The sequence below is a fragment of the Gymnoscopelus braueri genome (assembly GCF_963280865.1).
Source record: "Gymnoscopelus braueri genome assembly, chromosome: 20".
Lineage (NCBI taxonomy): Eukaryota > Metazoa > Chordata > Actinopteri > Myctophiformes > Myctophidae > Gymnoscopelus > Gymnoscopelus braueri.
The window spans coordinates 13,204,084-13,224,910 of record NC_137622.1 but is presented as its reverse complement, the minus strand read 5'-3'; the positions used below and the strand labels follow the sequence as shown (position 1 = coordinate 13,224,910).

Genomic DNA, 20,827 nt, shown 5'->3' with positions numbered 1-20,827 from the left:
AAAAACACATCCTCATTTATAGAAGCTACTTGGTTTGTCAGGAAATCAATAAATTACATCACACTCACAAAGAATTTAATGAATTGAATCAATCTTATAATTGTCAATGTTTCTGATGAGAGCTGATCCCAACTTCACTGTCTTTTCTGTGAAAATACCTTTGGCTTCATTCACAAACCTATTTTTCCTACAATATTTTAGAGTCGATTTTTTGGTAAGGACCAACGTGCGATCAGGTGGCAAGGTTCTTATGTCTGTCTTTTTCCCCCTTTTTTATGCCTTATTCAAACTGGCTGGCTCTCTAAGCAAAACATGCACGCACACGCACACGCACACACACACACACACACACACACACACACACACACACACACACACAGTGTGTGTGTGTGTGTGTGTGTGTGCATGTTATTTACAGCAGGAGATGGGCTTCCATTATCTATTATATTCTATAATGGGCTTCGAAATGTCAGGTCAACTAGGAAATGGAAGAATTTTTGCTCATATAAACACAGCAGCATATACAGATAAAGACAATACATAGAGTCTTCATGAATGCATTCATACATTCCAGGCTCCCAGCACACAACATTGTCAGTCAGACGTTCATGCTGCAATGGCCTTGTGGACAAAAGTCCTGCTGAAGAATGCTCTCCTCCATAAGGTCCAGTATCTCCATCCAGATGGCAGTAAAATGTGAAATGTTGATTGATTGCCAGCGAGTGAGCTGCTTTATACAGAGACAATATATTTGATGTGGTTCAGGGGTTTATCGTATAGGGGCTAAACTGTGACTTGTCATTGGCGGTTGGAATTGAGGCAGGTTGATGGGCCGGGAGGCCAGCACACCACCCCCATCTGCCTCTTACAGACATGACAATACCCAGATGATCTTATGCCTTATAGAACATCTGCTCTAGTCAAATCTTTGATAAGTAACAAGAATTCAACCAGTTACACAAATGTTTTGTTAGAAAAATGTTATTCACCACTTGAAAGAAGTGACACTCAGTGTAGAATCTATTTGGATCCTACCACCATGTTGAAGAGGACAAAAGCGGTCCACATCATTGGCAAAAAAAAGAAAAAAGAAAGAAAGAAAAATAACTTTTTTCAGCTTTTGGGAACGCTCCGCTCCACCGAAAAATCAGCTCAGCATTTTTAGAAGGCGTTCGCTGTCTGAGTGGTTTCAGCTTCCCACAGGGTCTGAATGTAAAAATGGATGGTGACAGTTGGAAATAAAACACTGTGTGTATAACTTTACTGTTACAAAGTGCTTGGCAGCACAGAACTAAAACTCTTACACATAACACATATCTAACAGAGGACGGAACAGTGAGAAATTGAACCTGGAACATTTCTTCTCACAGAACGATTCATGTCTATCTCCTGCTGATATTTATAAATGCATTTGTCCTGTTTCTTTATGCCTCTAGGTTTTATGGGTCACAATGTGTACCCTGGATCCTGTGAGCACAAGTACTGTGGTTTGGGTCGTCACTGTGTGGTGGATCGTGAGACAGGCCAGGGAGAGTGCCAGTGTTTGGACCACTGTAAACCACACTATAAGCCTGTCTGTGGTTCTGATGGCAAGCTTTACCAGAACCACTGTGAGCTGCACAGAACCTCCTGCCTGTCAGGACGCAGGATCACCATCATGCACAGCGAGGAGTGTTTCTACAAAGGTAAGAGTTCTCTCTCTCTCTCTCTCTCTCTCTCTCTCTCTCTCTCTCTCTCTCTCTCTCTCTCTCTCTCTCTCTCTCTCTGTCTCTCTCTCTCTCTCTGTCTGTCTCTCTCTCTCTCTCTCTCGTTCCCATTGCATTATTAATCGTGTTGTATTTTGCACACAAGCATTTCCTCATGTTTCCATGTTTGTTACATGTCAGCAGGCTTCATGTGTTATGTATTCTATAGTGCCAAAAATAGCAATGCATTGATGGTGAGATGCAAAGAGGTATTTTCTGAATTCCGCTCGAGGTGTGATGCTCTCTAAGTGTGTAATGAGGTGTAATACCTTGGCCACTGCTTCACAGGTCTAATGAATGACGGGGATCTTTACCGTCAGTGTTCTCTGCTCAGGATGACATTGGGCACATTTACTGTAACAACTGTGTAAAACTTCTGTCAAGATATTGTGGTGTAGAGCCTGCTGTACAACTCTAACATACTGCTTATCTATCTATGGTACAGGTGTATCAAATACAGTTACAGTATAGAGATCGCACAACAATGCCACGAGGATGCTACTATGTGTGTCTGCATCTCATAGTAATAATAATAAGAGCCACATGTTTGTTTATATGAATGTGCCTAATGTACTTGTCAGGCAGTCTTAGGAGTATAATGTAAATGTATGCGTAGATTGGTTTAACACATGATTTATGTCCATGCATTGAAGCCTAGTGGCTGCATGGAGGTTCTACACATTTTGTGTTTTCAGTTTAAATGAAAGAAAGAAAGACAGAAAGACAGAAAGACAGAAAGACCGAAAGAAAGAAAGAAAGAAAGAAAGAAAGAAAATCGCCTTTTATGATGTTTTGTGTGCTGTATTTATGCTGTTTTTTTCTTAACACATTGGGTGCCAGAGGTTTATTAAAATATTATACGTTGAGTGCCTGCATTTCTTCCATCCACTTGCGTTATACGTTTCGTGCTGTGAGAAGCCCCGACGCGGAAGTGCATGTAAACAAAGCGTGCGTGCGAGACGGCGGAGGGTCCCGACTAACGCCTGGAACAATAATATTTCCAACGCGACCCTCCATTGCAGCGTGATCGCCGATCGAAAACGGCTCGTTTCCATCACATTAAAAAGAAATGGAGATATTAAGCTTTTAGTCAAGGAGATAACATTGAAAACGCCGACCGGAAGGATTTTTGACATGGAGCCAGATCCAGCCTCTTCTTCTCAGAAACTCCTTGGGTGATGTCAAAGTTTCGTTTTAGCGCCCCACGTGGGCCACTCGTATAAAAATAGAATTGGGTCAAAAACGGTCCGGACCGTTTTCGGCACTTCTCGTTTGGACCCTCAAAAACGGTCCGGACCGTTTTTGGCATTCAATGTGTTAATCTCTTTTCATACTATGGACCAGATTTTTGAATGATTGATTCTAATGGCCTGTGGACGGAAGCAGACACTGGTGGTTAATTCAGTTAAATTCTTATTGGACAGAATATTGTGTTATTTAACATACCACTGGGTCCTCATTTAAAGGCATACAAGTTAAACGTAACCAACCGTTTGGAAGTCCTGTTACTTTTAAACATTTTAATTGGCTGGTCTTATTGTCTCCGCCAGGCCGTAAGTCATGGCGAGAGAGTATGTTTTGCACCCTGTCCGTCCGTCCGTCCGTCCGTCCGTCCGTCCGTCCGTCCGTCCGTCCGTCCGTCCGTCCGTCCGTCCGTCCGTCCGTCCGTCCGTCCGTCCGTCCGTCCGTCCGTCCGTCCGTCCGTCCGTCCGTCCGTCCGTCCGTCCGTCCGTCCGTCCGTCCGTCCGTCTGTCTGTCTGTCTGTCTGTCTGTCCGTCTGTCTGTCCGTCCATCTGTGGACAGCTAATCTCTGGCTCCGTTGGCTTGATCGCAGCAAAACTGTGCACACACACTCCCTGGATTCAGAACCTCTGCCCCAAATTTTTCACATGGGCCTGTTATAGCGCCACCAGGAGGCCACTTTTTTCAAAACAAATTTTTGACAGTACTCCTACAGATTTTGTCCAAACGTCACGTGAATCGGTACACAGTATCTCTATCGTCATTAAACGAAAGATTTAGATTCAGATTTTTCAGATTCCATCCTAATTGGCTAAAAATAGCTTCCAAAGTTTGCAGGAGTGCTCCGTTTTGCAGAAAATGCCTCAAATCATGAACACAGCATGCAATTTCCGTGACATTTTGCACGCACATTCTCACTGGGCAGAGGAAGAAATGCCACTTAAAAATTTTCAAATCAGCCTCATGGTGGCGCTATAACAGGCCGATTCGTGTTTTTACCTATAACTGCACAGATCAGTGTAAAACTTTGTATGTGCACTCCCTAGAGGCCAAGGAAAAACCTTTGACCTGCATTTTTCACATCTGCTTTTTATAGCGCCACCAGGAGGCCGACTTATATAAAACAATTTCTTTGATATTACACGCAAATCAGTACACATGATCTAATAGTCACGTGATCAAGACGGATCACATTTTCCATACTCCATCCTCATTGGCTAAGATCTAAAGTTTGCAGGAGTGGCCCGTTTTGAACAAAATGTTGTACATCATGAACGCAGCGTCCGATTGCGGTGAAACTTTGCACGCACATTTGCACTACGTTGAAGCCACAAATGCCACCCTTTCAACATTGCCCTATTATAGCGCCACCAGGAGGCCCATATTTATTTATTTTTTAAATATTACTCCTACAAATGTTGTCACGCAAATCAGTAAAAATTATCTCTTTAGTTAAGTGATCAAGACGGATCCGTCCGATCCGCCTGATTTTTCATATTCCATCCTGATTGGCAAATTTTGAACATTGCTGATTCACACTAACCTACCTGACCTGACGGAGACCTGTGCTCCGAGGAGCACTTTTTCTAGTTGCAAATGTAGAGCTGGTTGCATGTTTTGGTACTGCAAAGCCTCTACTTTTGTATGTGGATAATAATGATTTAGTTTCCAGCCTTGGACTTAAGTGTGAGGTAAGATGTGTCTATAGAGACAGAAGCAGGTGGTGGAACTGTAGATTTGAGATTTCCCCAGAGAAACCCATCGAAAACACACCATTAATCCTGGTCCCTTGAAAGAAACCTGCCATCCCTTGAGTTACACTACATATCAGAAAAACACCACCCCACACACAGCCTTTTCTTTCTACCTACTAGTTTTAACAGTCACAAGTTATTGATTTGGCTCCCACTTTCTGCATGGGAGTACCCAAGCTTAATTGTGTTTAAGAATAGAATGAAAATGGAGTTCTGAATGTACTCTTCTTCCTCATCTGTACAAGATATCCTATTGATTTGTTCCTTTCTTTATTGACATGGAGTCAGCATACTAATAAGGAGACAAGGAGTCAATATAGTGAAAGGAAAGGAGCCACGGCTCTGGTGGGTAGGCCTATGTGTGTCATGATAACATCAACAGCCACATATTCTTCTGTTGAGATGTTCAGCAAACGAGCTGAAGATATTATGACACGTTAACGAGATTTCCAGCCAATCTCTACTTTGAATAAAATCACAGCAGCATGGCTTCACTCAGGTGAATTAAGATTATCCTGAGCAGCCTATTGGCCCATTGTTATCCAGAGCTAACATTGGAAATGAGTCTTTTGTCTTTCATCCCTATCAGATCGATACTCATGTCTCTGATGGTTGACGTCCTAATCAGTACTTTCGCTCTCTCATGTCAGCCTTGACTTGCCCCCTCCTAGTGGGGTCGTTTCGCACAATTATCGATACGAAGCTGATAATAGCGCCAAATTTTGCATGAGGCTTCTTTAGGACCTACTGATGGATTCTAGCCTTGGGTACCAAACTTTATTTTGAATATTTTCCATACATTTAGGCTTATCAATATTCATTAAAAAAAACAGGCCGATTCACTTTTTGGCCTATAACTCTTGAACCGTAGGTCATAGCATCAAAAATATTTTTTCCCTGGACTCCTTGGATCATGACGCAACTTTGCATATAGGTCCCGCCTCTTTTCCGATTTCAAGATTTTCCGCCATTTTGCGTTATCTTCAAAACACATATTTTGCTACTACTCCTAAATATTTTGTCCAAAACTCACACAAATCGGCACACCCTCTGTCTTTGGTCATGTGATCAAGATTTATCAGTCAGAATTTTCATATTCCCTTCGGATTGGCTACGATTGGCTTCTGAAATTTGTGGGAGGGTCTGTTTGGAAAAAAATGGCACAAATCATAAACACAGCGTCCTATTTGTCCTAAATTCATATAATTGAGGGGCCATTAATAAACGTAGAGCCAATGCGATTTCACTTCCACCCATAGGGGGCGCAACAAATTCTACAAATGTCACTGTTTTTGCGCCAAATTAAGTACAAATGGTCTTGTGAGTCAAACATTTGCAATTGCAAAGTGGAGAACAGTCCAAATTTGATTTGCCACATTTGCAGGTGGAACAGTCCCCTTTACAAGAGCATTTGATCAGCTCTCAGATTCCTTGGTCCATCCATACTCATGTGGGGAAGGAATAACTTGTTCTGTTTGTAGGCTGGTCGCCCAGATGCCTGCTTGATACACTGCCCGCTTAACATGCTGAAGTAGTGCATCTTGGGTGGGTGGCAGTTTCTCCATTGACCTATTCCCATGACAGAAGAGTTATTTTCTAGTCTAGTTGATGGAGCTCAAAGGACTGGATTTGTCATACAGGATAACCGTCAGTCTCTCAAGCTTCTGGAATCGCTGACTCTCAACATTCAGCTGCTGGAAGGGATGTTTGGCCAGACTGACAAGTATCTCTGTGACATCATCATAGGCTTGCCAGGCATGCCAAGCTGACTTCTTACCCTTACTGTGGAAAGCAGATGTTGTGTCTGGAACATGCCAAAAGCCCACCCAGATGTCAGCCAAAGGTTGAATCGACCTGTTGCAATCATGAGGAGGCAGACACCAGGATTCTCGTTCATGTACGGCATGCACTTGAGCAAGGAGCAACAACTATCCTTGTGCGTACTGTGGACACTGATGTCATCGTGATCCTTGCAGGCTTGTTCCATCATTTAGTTACGATTCAACCTTTGGCTGACATCTGGGTGGCTTTTGGCATGGGCAAAAAAGACCGATTTTACCACATCAACATCATGTGTAAATCTCTGGGGGAGCCACAATCTCGTGCTCTGCCTATGTTCCATGCATTGTCAGGTTGTGACACAACATCTGCTTTCCACAGTAAGGGTAAGAAGTCAGCTTGGCATGCCTGGCAAGCCTATGATGATGTCACGGAGATACTTGTCAGTCTGGCCAAACATCCCTTCCAGCAGCTGAATGTTGAGAGTCAGCAATTCCAGAAGCTTGAGAGACTGACGGTTATCCTGTATGACAAATCCAGTCCTTTGAGCTCCATCAACCAGACTAGAAAATAACTCTTCTGTCATGGGAATAGGTCAATGGAGAAACTGCCACCCACCCAAGATGCACTACTTCAGCATTTTAAGCGGGCAGTGTATCAAGCAGGCATCTGGGCGACCAGCCTACAAACAGAACAAGTTATTCCTTCCCCACATGAGTATGGATGGACCAAGGAATCTGAGGCATGGGTGCCAGTTTGGATGACAATTCCAGAAGTCTCCAAAGCATGCAGAGAGCTGATCAAATGCTCTTGTAAAGGGGACTGTTCCACCTGCAAATGTGGCAAATCAAATTTGGACTGTTCTCCACTTTGCAATTGCAAATGTTTGACTCACAAGACCATTTGTACTTAATTTGGCGCAAAAACAGTGACATTTGTAGAATTTGTTGCGCCCCCTATGGGTGGAAGTGAAATCGCATTGGCTCTACGTTTATTAATGGCCCCTCAATGATATGAATTTAGGACAAATAGGACGCTGTGTTTATGATTTGTGCCATTTTTTTCCAAACAGACCCTCCCACAAATTTCAGAAGCCAATCGTAGCCAATCCGAAGGGAATATGAAAATTCTGACTGATAAATCTTGATCACATGACCAAAGACAGAGGGTGTGCCGATTTGTGTGAGTTTTGGACAAAATATTTAGGAGTAGTAGCAAAATATGCGTTTTGAAGATAACGCAAAATGGCGGAAAATCTTGAAATCGGAAAAGAGGCGGGACCTATATGCAAAGTTCCGTCATGATCCAAGGAGTCCAGGGGAAAAATATTTTTGATGCTATGACCTACGGTTCAAGAGTTATAGGCCAAAAGGTGAATCGGCCTGTTTCTTTTTATGAATATTGATAAGCCTAAATGTATGGAAAATATTAAAAATAAAATTTGGTACCCAAGGCTAGAATCCATCAGTAGGTCCTAAAGAAGCCTCATGCAAAATTTGGCGCTATTATCAGCTTCGTATCGATAATGTAAAATAAACAGGGTTAATGTACTGGACTATCCCCCCCAAACCTAGCCACCTGCAAATCATGACGCCCCACCCCACCCCCGTCACATTCCAGCAGGCAGTGTTGAGAAACCAGTCAAATCGATATCAGATCAGCTGGAGGTTCTATGAAAAAAAAGAATAGAGAAAGCCCTTCTTCCCCTCTCATCTCTCCCCTGGCTCTGTCCATGATCAGGGTTTTTTTTCTCCAACTTTGACTGATTCCTAATCAATTTCTTTATTGTATGTGAGTGCCAGAGGGGGAGTGTTCAAGAACCTGTCTGAAATGTTAGAGTGTCCTGCTGAAAGCGTTCTCCTCTGGATTTTGTAAACACTTCGGTGTTGCTGCTTGTCAGCAGCCTGTTGATGCACTTGGATGTTTACATCATTAATCTTGTCTCCGCGCTTACAAACAGAGGCAGCTGGTCATTGTTGGAGAATGGCTGCAGAGCTTGTGTCCATTGCTGAGCATACAGAGCAGTTACAGTGGCAGCGCTTAATTTGGTTTGAATGGAACACTATATGGTCCTACATGAGCGTATAAAAAGTGTTATTTCATTACTTTTCTTTTGGGTTATGGTCTCAGTCTACTAAGTCATAAGAAGCTATGAGCTCATTATCATAGAATTAGTGTCATAATGGATTTCTATCATTTCAATATACTTTGAAATGATCTGCTGACAGAATTTCATCAACTGAGAGTCTCAGGGCTCGTAACCTAATAAAACACAATAACAAATGGCAAGGCACTCGGAGCGCAGACTTCCACCAAGGCAACACTAATATGTTCTGAAATAATTAAATTACACAGACAATAGCCCGCCAATGTTGCAGTGGCAAAAGAGCGAGTAATATTGCCATTCCTCCGTGGGCAGTGGCACAGCCTTCATGCTCACGCTAGGGCATTAACAGAATAATAGAATATTCGAATATTCGACTATCAAAACCACTATTCGACCACTGTAATCAAAGTCGATTATTCTATTAAAAAAAGTAGTGGCTTTTCTACAGCAGACACGCAGCTGTGAGCTCTGGTGTGACATCAACTCGCATTCTTTGAGTCGAGTCGTCAATGCCATAAAAAACTACTACCAACAGTGCAAGGCCAATCAGAGGAGACCTGCAAAGCTGTGTGGGAACTTTAGCAGTGCGCACGGGACGTTCCACACAGAGCCACCTCTAGCGGGACCTAGACTTCTTCACTGCAACCCACAAAGACTCGTACCCACTCCCACATACCAGGCTCCAGGTGGTTCAGCTTACTGGATCTTTGCAGTGGATACTGACAGGTCAATGTATCCTGCTACAGCTGTATAGGGGGCCATAAGGTGGACATACTGTAGAGGCCCTGGGGAGGGCAGAGAGTCCCTCCACATGGGATGTCCCTCCCCAGGGGACACTAGAGGCGAAAGAGTTGTCCGCCACAGCACCTCCGGGACTTCTGTGCTGGGGTGTGAGGGTTACTGGGATAGCACACACCTCATGTGGAGGCTGTGTAGTATCCCGGGGCTGTTAGTTGGCTGAGGAGGGATTTCCCAGCATGCTTCAGGGCCCGGCTGTGTTAGTCATTGTTCTGTTATTGTGTTACTGTGCTATAATTTGCCTTGGAGACTGTGTTGGGAGGATTTATGTGTCTGCTGTGATTAATGTTGTTGGTTTACGCTCATGTAACTGCGTGTGTGTGTGTGTGTGTGTGTGTGTGTGTGCGTGTGCGTGCGCGTGCGTGCGTGCGTGCGTGTGTGTGTGTGTGTGTGGTGCGTGCGTGCGTGCGTGCGTGCATCCATTATGTAAGGTGACTTATGTGGTTTGGAGACGCATTTCATTTGGGTGAATAAAACAGGTTTGTATCACAAAGTTGCAGTTCCTAATTGAACCCACAGTTCTCTATCGTACTGAGACTATCTCTCCACAGCTGCATATCGTCGCTGTCGGTCCAAAAACTGTGACTTTTCAGGTAATGAAAAAAAAGGTGTGTTCCTATGGATCATATAGTTATTATTTAGTCACAAGCTCTTGTTAATACTTTTCATTGGTTGAATATTTTAAAACCCACAGACAGACTTACGGTAACCACTTTCACTTTCACCTAAAGAAATAGCTGATCTACAAGCTCACAATGCTGCACAATGACATGCGTTGTGAGCTTGTAGATCAGCTATTTTTGCTGCTTTTATGTAACACTGTAGTATGATGAAGTAAGGCATTCATTTACACAAAAAAAACGTAAAAAGTTCAAATATGGAGAATCTTGGAGATAGGCGATTTCTGCCCAACAGTGACCATATTCCTTTTGTATGGGGAATGTTCCCACCTGGCAGGTGATGTGAATATTTATTTGGCACGCATGAGTATATACGGACATGTGTGTGTGATCACTCTGATTGCTTTTTTATCTGAGCAGGCAGCGAGACAACGGTCTAAATACGAAGTGCAGAGCAAAGAGTTTTTGAGAGAAACACAAGAATACGACAATACTTACACGACAGACAGCCATTTAATCCTCTACATGGTTCAGAAGAGAGCCGGAGTTTAAGTAAAGAGCTCCTCTCGGGATTGGTTTTGCTTCTTGTTTTTAGGTTTTTTGAAGCTCAGGCAGTCATCCAGCACACCACACGAGCGTATTGCTTGACTGATCTGCTTGACGTGCTCGGCTTTAGCCCAACATGGTGAATGTGGCGAAACAGAGGGGCATACTGAGCGTGCTGGGGGTGATCGGAACTCACCATACACGTCGTATTATGTGGTGTGGCCCATCAACGCGCCTGTGTGTTATTTCCCTCTTTTTTTTTACTCAAAAAGCAAAGATTTGAGTTAAAAATGTATATATATATATATTCAAAGATTTGCATTTACATGTTCACGATTCCCCCCCCCCCCCCAAAATAGCAGATCTACAAGTTCATAGCGTGGCACGAGCTTGTATATCTGCTATATCTACCCCCTTGTCGCAGATATGGAGGAAGAGGACGACGAAGATGTCGAATCATTATTCCTAGAAACGAATTAGGAGGCCCTCCCCTCTGCTCATCCACAGAAGAGGGAGAGAGTGCACATTATTGTCCCCCCCTCCTTAATGGTCTGGTGGAAACGGTGTCTTGGGCCTCGGTATCAGTCCCTTGGCAGTGGCAGTCACTGCTCCCTCCTTCTTTAATGATGTCGAGGAGGCTGCACCAGCCCCCTTTTATGTGCTCCTCCTCCCTCAGTGCAGGGACAGTTGGGAGATATAAAGTCACAATTGTGAGTAAGAAAAACTCGATGTTGATACGAAGACACAATTGTGAGAACTCAGAATTTCGACATATAAAATAGGAATCGCATACCTGTCCAGCCACTCTTATCAGACAAATAACTACTGATCCACTCCCAACTAACTACAGTATTGATCCACTCCCAACCCAAATTGAGAGTTCTAACTGTTTTAGGTTACAGCATGTCAGGCTACTGTAGGTGTAAGTCTATAAATCAAGGTTCCGAATGAAGCCAGGCAGGTGTAAATGGACAGTCTGGCCATCTCACATCATTAAGAAACAAAAACCTCTGCTTCCAGTGCAGATGCCAGATTCATTTTTCTTTTTACTATTTTCCCTGGGGTGATGGCATACTTGGGAGTGATGATGGTTTCAATGTTGACAGCAGTAAACAGAGTAAGCTGGATGAGGATGAGGTCTCTGTTTTGGATTCGAGGTGACGGACAGAGAATCCTGTCAGTTAGACCTCCTCATCCTGCCTCTTATCTTCCATGGAGGACAGGATGAGATATGACAGCCATGTGCTGAGCAAGGTGTTTCATTAAGCACTAGGGAGAAGGAATGACCCTGCATCTCTCCTCATCTCTCCTCTCCTCCTCTCACATCTGACTTAAGTGCTGCACAGTTGCCTTTCGTGTGTGTGTGTGTGTGTGTGTGTGTGTGTGTGTGTGTGTGTGTGTGTGTGTGTGTGTGTGTGTGTGTGTGTGTGTGTGTGTGTGTCAGGGCCGGACTGGGACCAAAATTCAGCCCTGGCATTTGGGTCCGAACCGGCCCACCACCCCCCGGGCCGTTTTGTCAACGGGGGGGGGAAGCGTTTCACTGTTTCAGCCCAGCCCTGCACATGAACTCTGCAGCCGCACTGAGGCCCCTGCAGGAAAGCATCCCAGCCCAAACATTAACGTAACTAATAATTGGGCCACGCGACCCGGAAATGACTGTAATAATCCTAAAACGGGAGCGAAAATATATATATTTTTTTTTTTTTTTTTTTGGGTGGCCCAGTGGCCCACTGCCCCGCGGCCCACCGGGCATTTGCCCGGTACGCCAAATGGCCAGTCCACCCCTGGTGTGTGTGTGTGTGTGTGTGTGTGTGTGTGAGTCTGGAGAGAGCTGGAAATTGTCATGTAGTCAAGCACAGACAATTAAGGTTAAGGCTTCGGTTCGCAGAGTGAACAGTTTCAATGCAATCAACACTTCCAATTATGTGGCAGAGCAGCTTTTAAAAGCACCTCTTGCATTTGACTTCCAGGAATGTCTACACAAACTGGATATGTTAAGTTCATTATTTGCTCTTTAGGATTGCAATGTTAATCCACTTCTTCACAATATACCGTAGAATTCTTAAGTGATTGTTTTATGTTGACATTGGATTCCATTACAGTACACGCAAGTTTAGTTGGAGCCCAAAAGTTGGTCGCAAGATTTTCTGGGTCACAGGGACAAGGAAGTAATTTAATACAGCAATATTGTGTTAATTAGTAGATGAGGTTGTAACTTTTCAGGGAGCAAATAGTTTAGAAGCTCTTTTGTTTTTAATTGCCACTCCACCCCAAACAATTTGGGGTGGAGTGGCAATTTGTTTCACAAATGGGGGGCGCAACACAAATGTCACTACAAATGTCACTATCATGAATGCATCCTGAACGCAGCATCCAATCACACCCAAATTGGGACAGCACATTGACGAGCCTCTGTAAAGTAGCCTGGTAAACCACCCCGGTTGCAGAAATCACATTTCATTTGATTTCAGCAGTGAAATGTGATTTCCGTGGCCGGGGTGGTTTACCAGGCTATCTGTAAAGCACACCAAAACCACTTTCACTTCTGTCCATAGGGGGCCATAAATGCTAACAGTTGCCCGTCTGTTGCAAAAACTAAATGTAACCCGCAGCTTCCTCGTTTCCTGGTGACTTGCACCCCACAACCGACACTCAGACCTGGGTAGGCAACCTGGCCTGGCAGAGATCTGCGCTCTGATGAGTGTACTTTTCTAGTTGGTCTCTGCACACAAGGTTATAATTTGATACCAGCACTCACACACATCATGCATACTGTGTATACTATAGTGACACACACTATAGTGACACACACACACACACACACACACACACACACACACACACACACACACACACACACACACACACACACACCTTGGTATTGCCTGGCCGTGTCTCTCTGGATTCCAGAAATAAAAACACAGTTGCACGGCAGCGTGACTTCCAACCCCTGGAGATGATGCTTCCTAATGATTCATCTGTGTTTGTCCTGGAAGCATGGACACACTTTGCTTCTTTCATTTTAGACTCTTTCAGTAGATTAGCTCACTCCTCACTTCATGCTCTGTAATGTCTCTTCGAAAAGGGCCTCTGTGGTGGGGTTTATAATTTTTTTTAACTTCAACTTCAAGCAACTTTATTAATCCCACTAGGGGCAACAGATTTATCAGCTTGTTTGCAGAGAAACACAGTAACATACAACAACACACAAACCAACAACACGCCGTTATTTTAAACATTCCCAATGGTAACATTGCAAAAATAATTCAATGCACAGTTAGAAGGTCCTGGGTTCGATTCCCGCCGGGGACGCTGTGGGCACTGGGGGGCGTGTCTTCTCCTCCGCGTCATCAGCGCCCATACCCTAGGTGGGGTTGGTGAAAGGGCCTACTCTGTGTGGAGTTTGCATGTTCTCCCCGTGTCTCCTAGGGTAGTTAATACCCTCACAAAAACATGCAGTAATCCTGGTCGCTATACCGCCTCCCCCATGACAGCCGGGGCGCCTGATGGAGGGGAAGGGAACTGGTTGGAATAACGTGTTCCTTCCACGCGCTAGAAGCTCAGTTGGCTCTCATGCATTGAAGGAGGCATGAGCTCGGCTCTGGGCTCCCTAGGCTGGCTGGGGGAGTGTAGCGCCCAGGATCACTTAGATAATTGGCACCGGGTGAAAAAGGGTTACAAATACGTGGGATATTATTATTATTTTTTTTTAATAATAATTCAATACACCAATAAATCAAAAACCTACAGAGCATTTAAAGGTCGTATTGCTGAGAAGATTAACGATTTAAAACAATTTAGCGGTTCATTTTCCAAATGGGTCAAATATAACGATGCTCTGCAACAGAAATTTCACCTGTTAAAACATATCCAGGAGAAGACAAAGTTTTTGCTGCTTTATCAAGGTTTGTTGGTTACAGAAAGAAGTCGGGTCTCTTTGTTTCACTCTGAAAATCTGATTTTCTCAATGTTATTTATGCTGTTTCTATATTTTACTGTGAGGCTATGACACCAGCAGATAAAAGGAAAGCTCAGAAGACTGATAAACTGAAGATTGATAAAAATGACTAGTATTATGGGCCTAAAAGAAAAATAATGTAGTTTTTAAAGAAAAGGTGAATTCTCTGTTGGCCCCGCCGCTTCACAATAGCATCCAGTGTTCACATCCTCTAGCTGAGTGGTACTTTCAGTGGGGATTGTGTGAAGTGTTGAGTACATTTATATGCCTATCTAATGTCTTTCCTGAGGACAATGTCACAGTTGTGCTGATTTATGCCAGTAAACAATTGAATCCTCAGTCAGGACCAAAACGTCCCATCTAATATTGTTCATGAAATATGACTGAACACTCTCTTATCACAGATCAGTTAATGTGCACATGAGGCTGACTGAAAACCTGTCACCTCTCCTTTTCGGTCTCGCTATATGCTATCTAAATAAATACAAAACACAGCTTTGGTTTAAGGATGGCTGCACTTTTTAATTACTGATACTGATATCATTGATACCGAGGCCACTGTGGCGTGTTCAGCCCGAGCCTCCACAAGCCTCACATCCCTCTGTGCTGCTGCATTCGGCCTGGCTTTAATTCTTTTATACCGTTAATGGGGGACCTCACTAGGAGACCCCTTCATTGTCACTGGCTGCGGCGCCTCATTAAAACTGGACCTGTGGATCATTACATTTTCAAGGACGAGTGATCTGCTCTCAGCTGCAGGGTCCACCAGACGGAGCTGAAGTGAAGTTCTACTACATCATTAGAACTCTGTTTCCAACACTCATCGGCATTGTTAGGCAATATGGTTGTTTTCAGTGCAAATCAATGCTGTTAGGCATTGGTTTCTGTTGTGTGTGACATCAGGCCAGAGCTTGATCAGTGAGAGGCATTGTTAGGCAACGTAAAATAGAGACATGCTTAACTCATTCACTGCCACTGACGTAAAATTTGACCCAAAGACCAAGGAGATATGATTGTTTAAAGATCTAGACTCCCATCCACTTCCTTGTTAACTTAAAACTTAAAAATTCTGTATCTCGGCTCCTGAGTACTTTTTTTTTTCAATGAAAAATCTCTGGCAGTGGGCAAACGCGGCCAGCAATAATTGTGGCAGTGAATGAGTTGTTAACATCACCGCAAATTACTGTTAGGTTGATGTCAGCACAAATTGCCATTGTTAGACAACGATTGAGCATATTAAAATGTTTCTGCGTGTCTAAAAAACACTAGAAAAACCCGATGTACAAAAAAGGAGAGCACGCCAGGCCAGTACCATTGGGAAAACCATGTTTTTCCTGCCGACATGTTTCTAGTGACTCATTATAGTGTGATCAACCCCTAAGAATGACAGAATGGCAGCTTGACTCAATCTGTAACTTTGTGATAGCAATCCTTTGTCTAGGAAGACAATTCTTCACGTATTGTAGGCCTACATTCATGCTGAACATGGACACATTCAATTCTGCTGTTACTCTGGAAAATAGAACACAAAACAGTGTTCAGAGTTGGTACATTTTCAGAGTGTGAGGACTTTATTGTGCGGAGGGAGATGTCCAGTCTAATCCACTTTTACATGGTGCTGTTGGCCTGCCTTATTACAGCTGGGTGAAGATGAGCACCTTGGGAAAGCATTGCAGATACACTGCAGGGCAGCAAGCTGCAGGCAAGCAGTCCATTGTCTGGAGAATGATATATTAAAAGAAATCCTTAACAGTAGACTCAGTGCTCTTTGAGCTGGGACCCTGCGGTGACATCTGCCTCCATACAGTTCTCAGCGGAAGATGGATCCAGGAGGGGAAAGGTGGGACAAGAGCCCATCAGCGTAATACAACCGTGAAATTAAACAGAATTGGGCAGATTAATGAGGTTGAAATGTTAATTTGAGGACGGCAAAAACATCATCCCACAGAGTGTAAAAGTCAAACACTAACCGCTCCCGCGAGGCGAGTTTGAAAATGATATTTCACGTTTCGTGAAGCATTTTCAGTTTGTATCCTGCCTGCACGGGTCAGAGCAGCTCACATCAGATACTTTTTTATTTTATTTCACTCTTCAACACACAGATCACGGAATAGCACTTGAGTTGTGACACACACACACACACACACACACCACACCACACCACACCACACCACACCACACAACCACCATTCGCTGCGCTGATTGGCCAGCTACCGTATCTCCCCTAGGGGCTATGACTGGTACCTTAATGAACTCGCCATGTCCAACATGGATGAAACTCTGCCACCAGACATGGTTGCTGCATATCGTTCGGTAGAATTCTCAGCTGAGGAGACACTGGAATTCATCCAGGCACAAAGGAACCAAAACACAGAGCAGAAAAGAGCCACCCGCCAGTTCACAGAATGGCTGCGTACCAACCAAGGGGACGACCGCCAGCAGCAACTTCCATGTTCTCAGCCAACTCCCTGCTTACTAGGGATGGGCGTTTGGGCATATATATAACTTTTTGTATGTGTACACTGTTCACAGTTATCCACAGTTAACTGTGGTGTGATGTCTATTTATACGAATTAACATTGCAGTGCACATCAATATTCTAGGTCCGGCTGTGATTTCAATAAACTAAGGAGAACAGCATCTAAATAAAGTTAAACGGTCATCTGGACATTTGTTTTCCAATGTCCTGTGGTTTCCTAGTTGTCTCATCATCAGCTACAGTTAGCAAAGCCTTTGGTGTATTCTAAAAATGAACTTAACTGGGGTTTATGTAGAACAAGCTTAGACAATGCACAGTATTTCAGGCCAGTTTATTATTTCAACATAATAATCCGGGCCCACAGACAGACATACATTCAAACACAGACGTGAAGTTCAACTTTATAAAATAGATGCATAGATTGAAACATGTACGGTACTGTACTATACTGTAAGGTGTACTGTAAGGTGAATGGAAATTTTTTATTTATCTAACCCCTTTAACCCTACATAGCCAACTTAGCTGATCGGAGTCCCCCAGGGGTCTATCTATACTAACTAGGCCCCCTCCTTCTCCCCACTGCACTAAATATCTTCCCTGAAGATAGCCGATCTATAAACTCACTGTGTCGTGGCGCGTTGTTAGCTTGTAGATTGGCTATTGTCGCCAAATGTTCGGCCCAGAATAGGGTTCATGTGATTAAATTGCAACCATACCAATCTTTGTCTGTCTAGAAATATCTGAAAGCAGCGGTGTTGGACTCAGTTGTCAAATATGGATTAGTTCAGCAGGGTTTCAGAAAGAGTGAGTGACTGACATCGTGTCACAACAGAAAATTGGGTCAACGGTTAACATGTTCCCCCTACAGCAGGAGTGACATATCAAACCTCTAAACATTTATCATCAATCTGGATTCTTGTTACTGTACACTGAATAATATTCCAGTATTCACTACCTCTGCTACATTGCTATTGACACACATTCTGCAATACCACCTGATATTAAGTGGTAAGCTTTGCCTGTTATCTATATAGTCTACCGTAGAGAACTGCCTGAATGTATGTACCCTACCCACCATATACTAGCCTTATACTAGTCAGATACTTGTCAGATATTAACCACATACTAGTCAGATACTAACAGATACTAACCAGATATTAGTCAGATACTAACCCTAAATGAGTCAGATACTAACCAGATATTAGTCAGATACTAACCAGATATTAGTCATATACTAACCATATACTAGTCAGATACTAACCAGATATTAGTTAGATACTAACCATATACTAGTCTTACACTAACCAGATAGATCTAGAGTGTCTTGTTGAATCCACATGGAAAATACCAGAAACCCTGACAGTGACTTGTCTTTGATCAATAGGTTTGCAGCAGCACGTGGGCTCGAAATAAGTCTTCTCATTTGCATATTCATTATGTGATTAAAATGGGCAATTATTCCTTCAATGTAATGAGGTTCTAAACATTTTCAACTATTTAGACAATTAGCAATTAGGTAATACCTATTTTGTGTGTGCGTGTGTGTGTAAATAAATGTCAACTATCGTGCTATCTATTGCTACAGATTGCATAGGGACGCCATACCATTAGTAGACCCTGTTTTGTTATTTACTGAGATGGACTCCAGAAGCATTCCATTAAAATACTGATAAAATAAATGCTCTCCCTCAGATAAGCCATTTACTGTACTGGGAATTTTTATTCTATTGCTTCTCTCTCTCCATTTCTCTGACCTCTCTCTCGCTCTTGCTCTCTCAAATTCAAACTCAAATTCAAACAAGAAAAAGTGTCTCCGCCAGGTCAGGTAGGTTATTGTGGCCTCCTGGTGGCGCTATAATAGGCCAATGTGAAAAGGGTGCCATTTCTTCTTAGGCCTTTCACGGCAATCGGACAGTGCATTCATGATTTGAGGCATTTTGTTCCAAAAATTTGTTTTGCTAAATTAGACCTGCTGGTGGCGCTATAATAGGCCAATGTGAAAAGGGTGGCATTTCTTCCTCTGCCTAGTAGGAATGTACGTGAAAAATTTCACGGAAAATCGCATGCTGCGTTCATGAGTTGAGGCATTTTGTTCAAAACTAACCAATCTTGCTAACTTTGGAAGGCAATCTTAGCCAATCAGGATGGAATATGGAAAATCAGACCAATCCGTGTTGATCACATGACTATCGAGATACTGTCTACCGATTTGCGTGTTTTTTGGACAGAATCTGTAGGAGTATTATAAAAAATGTGTTTTGCAAAAGTCGACCTCATGGTGGCGCTATGATCTGAAAACTGTGGGGCAGAGGTTCTGCTGTGGCATCCAGGGAGTGTGTGTGCGCAGTTTCACAGCGACCAGGCCAACGCTGGCGGAGATTAGCTGCTCGCACACAGACGGACGGACGGGTGGACAGGGGGCAAAACATACTCTCTCGCCATGCCGAAAGAGACAATGAGCTCTATTGACAGGGCAATAACATAAGGCTTGCATCTATATATTATAGTATATAGAATATTTAGAATATCATGAATATTGATATAATGAAATACAGTATACAGTAGTAAGATATATGAATCAGGGGTGGTACAGTCAAGTACCTATATTTCTAAATGCCACTTGTTTGGTTTGGTCTATCTCCTCTTTTTGAGGCTGTGACAATAAAAGACACATCCCATCCTCTCCCAGGATTATTGGTAGTTGTCTTTGTTTGTTGAAGGATGTTAAAATATGGTAATATTTCTGCAGATTTAGGGGAGTATGTTTTCCTTATCTTGTTATATTTGGGACATGAGGGAAGAAAGTGCTTTTTCTCAATTTCTGAGAGGTTGCAATGGTGGCAGTGTCTCTGGTCTGTGGGTAGCCAGGTTTTTTAATGTCTTCCTTTTTCCAATTTCAAGGTTGTGGTCCCCAAGTCTGTATTTAAGTTTTTCTTTGTCAGAAAGAGAGTCAGGTTTAAAGTACTGAAAAACTCCAAGGCACTCAGTCTCCAGAATTCAAATTTTAAAAAGCCTTATTCTTTAGACTGTACCATAAACCAAAACCACTACGTATCAGCAGCAACTGCCTTCACCAGGGGAGAATGGTTTTGCTGCAGTTGATTTCTGGCTTTAAAACATTCATTGTCAAACCATTTTCTTTAGATTTGTTTTTATGCAGTGGTTCCTCAGGGGCGAACTATCTTGAAATGGGTCTGTCTGTCTGTCTGTCTGTCTGTATATGTGTCTGGAGCTAATCTTGAAAGCCGCTGGACCGAACAGCACCAAATGTATTGTGCACACTTCCAGTAGGCCACAGGGGTACCTGCCTGTTTATACATGTTTTATATATTTTGGGAAATATTTATCAGTCAAAGGGGCTCTGATTGCGTTACAACCTTGCCAGGGATAGGGACCAAAGCAGCATCAAAAAGGAAAGAGTCGGAGCCCCTGGTCATCTTAAAACATTTAACTCATTCAGTGCCACTGGACGTCTAAGACGTCCGTTTTAACATAAGCCCCGAGTGCCACTGGACGTCTAAGACGTCCGTTTTAACATAAGCCCTGAGTGCCACTGGACGTCTAAGACGTCAAAAAAAAAAAAAAAAAATGTTGAGAACCCAAGATATGATGATTTGAAAATGTTCTGCTCCATTCACTCTTTGTTTAACTTCTTACTGAAAAAGGCTGTATCTCGGCTCCTAAGCACTTTTCTTTTACAATGAATTTTGGCTGTGGCACTCAGAGCCAAACTGCCATAAATAAGCCGGGCACTGAATGAGTTAATAGGTGCAAAAAGTAGTTAATGATCTTCCGTAAA

General features: G+C 43.2%; 1 protein-coding gene across 1 annotated transcript in view; it reads left to right on the top strand.

Annotated features, from left to right (window-relative positions):
- The window catches only part of fstl5 (follistatin-like 5), a 173,355-nt gene that overhangs the window by 45,768 nt on the left and 106,760 nt on the right, over positions 1-20,827 (top strand). Inside the window, exon 4 of the mRNA XM_080416855.1 lies at positions 1,437-1,685. Within this exon, the coding sequence (XP_080272981.1) occupies positions 1,437-1,685 (249 nt within the window). The remainder of the gene's footprint in view (positions 1-1,436; positions 1,686-20,827) is intronic.